General features: G+C 40.9%; 1 protein-coding gene across 1 annotated transcript; it reads right to left on the bottom strand.

Moving 5' to 3' along the window:
• Positions 1 to 223: 223 nt before the first annotated feature.
• On the bottom strand, positions 224 to 4,532 carry LOC311168961 (putative inactive serine protease 58; the record flags this gene model as incomplete). The annotated part of the gene is made up of 5 exons (XM_084230668.1): positions 224 to 373; positions 771 to 907; positions 1,721 to 1,968; positions 2,581 to 2,719; positions 4,529 to 4,532. 5 exons carry the CDS (start codon positions 4,530 to 4,532, stop codon positions 224 to 226), a joined length of 678 nt encoding a protein of 225 aa, XP_084086794.1.
• Between the last annotated feature and the right edge of the window lie 2,709 nt (positions 4,533 to 7,241).

Below are 7,241 nucleotides of genomic sequence, written 5' to 3'. Positions count from 1 at the left end.
GCATTCTTGTTTTCAATGTTATAATACTTATTGAGGAGTTGGGAATAAGCAAAAGAAGCAATTACAGAAACCAGTCACGCCAACACCCAGGAGTCATCAAGTGATCTCTTTTGAAATTCCAGTCAAGTCTAGAGCCTAGGAAAGACTGGGACAGAGGTACAAAATGTGGTTGCCCTGGATCAGCTGGAGGTAATTGGTCAGGGTGTCAATGGAGATCTACAGTTTATTTTGTAGAAATAATGTTCTCAATCCATGGAACATAGCTGTGGAGGTCAGTAAAGAGAACAATGTATCCCTTCAGAATACATCCGGATTCCCAAGACAAAATTCCTTGTAACTCATTGCCACATATAGCTGGCGCAGCTGTAATCACCTGCCAGACAGAGTAGAGGTCGTCAGAATATTCCCAAGAATCCTCAACTCCTGCGTAAAAATGAAAGTCACTATATCTGCCTTGCAAGGGGCCCAGGGTAAAAGAAAAATAATGTGAAAGCTTCTTTCTTCTGCACTAACTACCCCTACCAACTAGTAATCCCTAAAAATAAATTTCAAGTCAGTAGCTGGAAGGCAGCTTTCCACTCCTCCATAATCTATTCCTCTCACCTCCAACACATGATGGAGGAGAACAAGTCATTATTCTCCAGCCCCATACTCTCTGACTTCTTAGTCTGCCTACAAAACCCAGACCTCAGAGAAGGAAGAGAGTTAACAGAAACACAAAGACAAAGAACAGAGCTGAGTTTACGGGCAAGTGAAATAAGAAAAGTTACCTGGCATTCCTCTTTGTTTCCTAGTAGGTATCCTATACAGAACATGTCCTCAAGGGATTTTTCATGCAGTACTTTTTTGCAGTTTAAGTTATGGTTCAATTTAATCTTAACGCTCTGCAGGTTACCATCTGTGTTTCCTGAGTGTAAGAAATAAAGGAGACTTTCATTTGTGTTTGCATTTTCATAAGGCACCCCACCTCCTCACCTTCAGGGCTTCTCAGTTAGAAAGGACCACAGAAGAAGAACTGATGGAATGTACCCTCGCTTAAACATAGCCACCTGCTCAGTTTACCACTTCTGACACGTGACCAGCAGCATCACAGGGATGGCTGATGGGAAGAATCTACACGTAAACAAGATCTGAATCCAAGCTCTGCCATCACCAAATTTGTGAGCTTTAACAATTAATCACCCAGTCTTGGTTTCCTCATTTATAAGATATAAATCCTAAAACAATTTATCTTCGTGGTATATGATGACAACTGTATGCTATGCATAGGATACTTAGTGCCTGGTATATAATTAGTATCCAATAAATGGTTGTTATTATCATTGTTGTAATTGATATCAATATCATTCCGGTAAGATAAAGGGAAAATACTATTTTCACCAATTTACAAATTAAGATTCAAGGAAGTTAAATAATTTGCCTATAACCCTATAATGAATGGCAGAAATAATACTCCAACATAGATCCCTGAACACCAGCCCCGGCATTATATGTTAAGGTAATACACACATGCAGTACCTTCATTTAGGATTTTATTCCCAGCATTCTAAAGGAGGACCCCTTCTACTCTAGAGAGTCAATACTGTTGTTCCATCTCTAGCTTTCCACCTGTGCTTGGAAATTTGGAACTGGGCCTCTAAGTTCTGATTTCGGCCCCTTCAGAGATCTTAGAGATGTGAACGTATCTAAGAATACAACTCTTCTTTTGATAGTCACTCACCAAATTCTCTATTGCTTAACCAGGTGTAGACTACGCAATCTTTGGCTTCCTTTGTCATGAGAGAGGGCCACTGAAAAACTCTTTTGAAGAAGAAGGTGAAAGGTACAGATAACTTTATCAGCATCAGGTCATTTTTAGGAGAAGTGGCTGTGAAGTTTGGGTGAATGATGATCTTCTCATAAGGTATAATCTCCCCAATAGCATCTTGGATATTTGGGGAACCACCGTGAAAGATGATCTGGAGGTCTCTGAAGAAATGAAGATGAGAAAAGAATCATAGCTACCACATGTGGCCATGTAGGTTGTATACTACACAATTCAACCAGTGGCTAGTCACACAGGCGATAATGTGAATGATGCCTCCTGGAGTTACTCTATGCAATGACTTGAGATCCACCCTCAGCACGATTCCAGAAAGAAGCGCCAATTCATGACCTAGAAATAGCTGGAAACAGCATGCAGATGGATAGTGAAGGCGTCAATGGGAATATTAGGTTCTGTTAGGGAGGCTCTTTGGGGGAGCTGGGGGGACAGGGACTGTGAGATCGTCAAAGGAAATGAGTAACAGCTTAGAGAGTTGAAATATTTTCAAGCTGAGGAAGATCATCTGAATATACTCTGCTCTATTCCTCTCTATCAAAACCTTGCTGGATTAACAGGGTTTTCTGATGGTGCTTTAGCAAAGCTGGAGCCAAAAGTCCTGCATGTTCCACTGAGATCCAGTTGAGACCCACTCACTAACATGGCTAAGACCCTAAATTTAGAGTAAGACAGCACAAGTATTTTAGAATTTCCAAGGGAGTAAACTGAGTCCCAGGCTTGGAGTCTTAGACCAGGGTGAACTGGTGCCCACCACTTACGGTAAGAAGCAGTGTGCCGATGTTAACACCCACTGAGGGGCAATCGGTGTCCCCACACACGAGTGGTAACTGGAATGCAGGTGTAATAAGAGAAGATGATCTAAACTTTCCGTGTCTTCTATATCAAATGAAATAACACCTGAAATACAGAGAGGATAATCGAGGCATATAACCCAGGTAAGATCTCAGACTGCCAGTGTCAGATACTATCAGTGTTTGTCAGCTATTAAACACTTAGCTTCTGCTCTAAGATAATAAACTGCCATCCTGTGCAGACACTGAACTAAGTACCTCAAGCACTTTTTAAATTTTTTAATTTTCATGGAAAACAACTATAGGATGGATACATTTTACATTATTTTACCTTAGAAACTTAACATTGGGAAACTTCCTTAAAGCCATGCTACTAGTGAATAATGGTTAGTTCTAGGATTCAGACTTCAGTTTGATTCCAAATACCATGCACTTCTCTACATGACCTCTCTGTTTTCTAGAATGGTTTAGCTCATGTCTAATCTCCCAAAGGTTGGCTCTATCCACAGTCGCAGCACTGCAGCCTTTTCCTACAACTCCCTGAGAGTTGTGCACAGGATTGATCTGAGACTAGTCATCATGATTCCAACAGAAACAAACTAACCAGATAAAATTAAAACATTAATTCTAGTATGAGAATAAAGGGAAAGAAGCTTTGGACAGATGGGCATTAGATATAGTATGGTACTTAATTCTCTGAAAAGAGATACTTGATTCAAATTCTGACTCGACCCTTATAAGTAGTATGACCTTGAACAAATTGGACAAATTATATCATGACTTCCTTATTTCCACACTGAGATCATAACTGAGCTTCTCTCCTACAGTTTTTGTGAGGATTAAATGTGGTACTATGTATGAAATGCTTGAAAGAATGCTTGCATGTAGTGCATGCACAATAAATGTTACTTCTTACTAATGCAGCTTTGAAGATATTTTTATGTTGATAAAAGACAAAATAATGCTCAAAAGAAGACAAAACCCTTCCATGACCCTCCACGTGGCTAAACATTAAATATTGACTGATAACTCCTATGTATTATTGCTATTTCTTTAATGATGACAGCTTTGGGTTTAAGTTAATCCTCATATCTCTTAAATAAAATTTTTGAGGTACCCAATTACCAGTTTTTCCTTCTGGTTGACTGCCTCTAATTCCAAACTGACACTTTTTCTGTCATCCCATCTTCAGAATTACCCAGCACAAGCACAAACCCTGTGAGAGGCCACCACACAGCCCTGCTCAGAAGTACACATCTGGGGTCTCTCTGGACTGTGTTCTCCCTGCCCTATAAAGCAAAATAAACTCCAGAGGTTTTTGGTGTTTTTAGTTATGATTGTGTTATTAGTGACATTTGACTGGTGGGTTCAACAATGTAGATCAAATCCAGCTTCTTGGATTTAGGAAAGGACACAGGGAAATAGAAAATTATTAACCAAAAAATAAATAAAAATCTACACTCCCAGGCCTCTCCTGGTGGTGCAGGTGGTTGAACACAGCGCTGTGAAGCTGTCTGCAGCCTCTGCAGCGCTGGTTCATTCCCGGCCGACAGGCGAGGGTCCCACATGGCGCAGCAGACCTCTCCTTTCTCGCCCGCTGCTCCCCTCAGCAGTATATTCCGTCAGTCTGCCTGTTCTGTTCCCCGTTCTGTCTCTGGTGAATCCTCTCACCCTCCCACACATTTAGCCTGTAACCCAGTTCTTGTATAAAAATAAATAAATCTTAAAAAAATAAATAAAACTCTTTAACAGATTTTTTTAAATCATTTTTAAATCAAGGCTAGAAGACCCTCAACTATATGACTCTTAGTCCACTTCTTTCCTCTACATTCCAGCTACACAGGTGGTTTTTTATTGCAATATATCACACCTCATAACCTTCACACTTGCTGGTCCCACTTCTCAAACAACCTACCCATCCCCCTCCCACATAATTTGTTCACTCTACTCAGTGTAATATTTTAGGAAGCACTGTGTGCCCTTAAAAAAAAAAAAAAGACACTGCTTTTTTCATGTTGCATTCAAGGAATGAGTTCAGAGAGGTGAGGGTATTTATCCCAGGCATCACAACCATTAAGTAGGGGAGCACAATTGTCTAATTATAGAACCACAGTAATTTCATATGGTGAAGTTACTTAGGTTACGCTGTGCCTCAGTTTCTTCTTCAATGAAGTGAGAATAATAACTCTTATCTCATAGATTTAATTTGTTATAAAATTAAATGAGTTAATATGCAGAAAACAGAGAAGTGTCCTTATGTAAGTATATGTTTTTAAGGTGTTGGTTATTACTATTATTACATATTATGTTTTATAGCCCAATACAGAGCAAAATACTTGCTGGTTTTGTTTTTTGTGTCTTTTTATAAATCCCTGCCCCTGTTGGGACTCCTATCTCCACTCTCTATCCTGGTGTACCTCTGAGCTTCAATCCAAGAATCTCTACCAGACACTCAAAGGAGGTAGAAGCCCTTAATAAAAAGTTTGAGTTGTATCCCACAAATGATTAAGGCTTTACAGAAAGTGGCTAGTTTTTTACCCAAACTTCCATTTGCCTCATCTGCCACCTCTCCCTCTCCCTCCACACTGCTCCATAGTCTCACCCCCACCCCCAATAAGGTCCTCACCAAGCTGACAACTTTCATCACTCACCAGTCACCATCAGCAAGATTGACAGAATATACTTCATCTTGATGCCTGAATCCTGCCCTACAGATAAGGCCTAGTGAAAACTGTCAGACGCAACGCAAGGCTAGAACAAGGATAGAACTCAGGGACTCTGCAGAGTGGGAGCAGTGGAGGGGGGAGGCAGGTGGGAGAGCTGAGGATGAGGATTCTAGAAAATCATCTATCTAGAAGTTTCCTTCCAGTTGTGATCCTCATGCAAAAAAGGATTCATCTGTCACACTTGCCTGCTCTCTTTTAGGCAAAGAAATCTCAGTCCAACCAAAACCTTCCCTATAGGAACATGAGTTCTAGGGACCTGGGTTTAATCCACATTGTTTGGGGGGTAAAATTCCAATGTGGGAGCCAGGTGAATCTTCAGTGAAGTTAAAAATTCCTCCCCAGTCCCTTCCCCTAGCCTTTCAGTTCTTCTCACTAGTTCCTTCCCCACAGTATATGAATGACTAGCACCTCTCCCCCTTCATGCCTCCATGACCCCTCTCCTTTCAGGGCTGCTCTGATGAAGCAGAGCTATGTCCCCACCCCCGTGTGTGATGCTGCCCCCCCCCCAATGATTGTCACACTCAGCCCACCGCCCACCCCTTCTCAGCACCACTTCAGAGCACAGGCTACATCTCACAATTCAGGCACTGAGTAACAGTTCCCAACCAACACCACAGCCAGGGACTCATGTCAGATCTTTAAATCCATGCTTTCTCTCTCTCTCCCTTCCCTCCCCCCCATAATTTATTTTTGGTGGCAAAATATAACACAAACATTTCTTCCATAGAAAATATGTTACATGGCAGAATGAAACAATAATAGATTTAGAGTCCCTATAAGACTGAGATTCTGTGGGATGAGACAGGGGACACATCTGTATCCATATGTACATAAAATCGGACCACTAGTAATTTAATTTTAAAAATTACAAATATGAAGAAATGTTGAATATCACACACATCCACCTATAGGATTCTAAAGTTATTTTTTCAAAGAAGTTTTAAGAACAATGTTTATATCACATCAGTATTAAAAAAGGGAAAAAATAAATGGGATTGGCAGATTGAACATGCAAAGGCTAACGTAATAAAAGTTGTGCATGTTGGAACATGAAAACCCAACCTTGGACATAATTTGATAGGCCTGGCAAAAGTTTTTGGAGTGGGCAGCGGGGATAGGAGTAGCAAAGAGGGAGTGCAAGGGAGATTGAGGGGGGTCCCTAAATTGTGTTAGAGTTAATTTTATGGGCTTCAGGGAACTGCTGAAGAGTTTTAAGGAGACTAATATGATCTCATCTGCAGTCCAGAGAGTAAAAGACAGTTCTGAGAAAAGGAGAGATTGTCAAGGTGAGCAAGGGTGGGGAGGGACACTCATAGTTCAAGAGAGACAACACCACAGCCTGGGCTAGGAGGGCAGTGGTGAGAATGGAACGATATGGGTGGCTTTAAGAGGCTCTGGAAGTAAGATGGACTTTGGAATTCAGTGGTAAGAAAAAGAGATCAAACAAATGGAACATAGAATTATCTCCTAAGAAAAAAAGGGCAGAAAAGTAGATTTGAAGGGTGGTAGGCAGGAGGAGTTTCATTTGGGCATGCTAAGTATCAGGGACCTAGAGGAGGGACAAAACAATACTTTCCAGACAGAAACTGTATGTCTGGGCAAGAGATGCCAATTTAAAACCCATAGAAAAACTGTTATCTTTAGACATCTTCTTCTATGTTGTGCTTCTGCTTTTCTGGCTTAGCTCTCATGCTCCCAAACCATTTTCAAGCTCCCTTCTGGCCCAGAGTCTTTCAAAAGATCAAGGTGTGTACTTGACCTCAGAGTAAAGTATATCTCTGACTCAACTTCTCATCAGTTTTAACTAATCCCAACCCTACCATGGAAAACCTTCCATAACTCCATCCTGTCTTCAAAATTTAAGCATATTTCATAAACCAATCCTACTCCCCATGTGGCTCC

The sequence above is a fragment of the Talpa europaea genome (assembly GCF_964194135.1).
Source record: "Talpa europaea genome assembly, chromosome: 3".
Classification (NCBI taxonomy): Eukaryota; Metazoa; Chordata; class Mammalia; order Eulipotyphla; family Talpidae; genus Talpa; species Talpa europaea.
The sequence above is the reverse complement of the archived record's forward strand: the minus strand, read 5'-3'. Positions and strand labels throughout refer to the sequence as shown.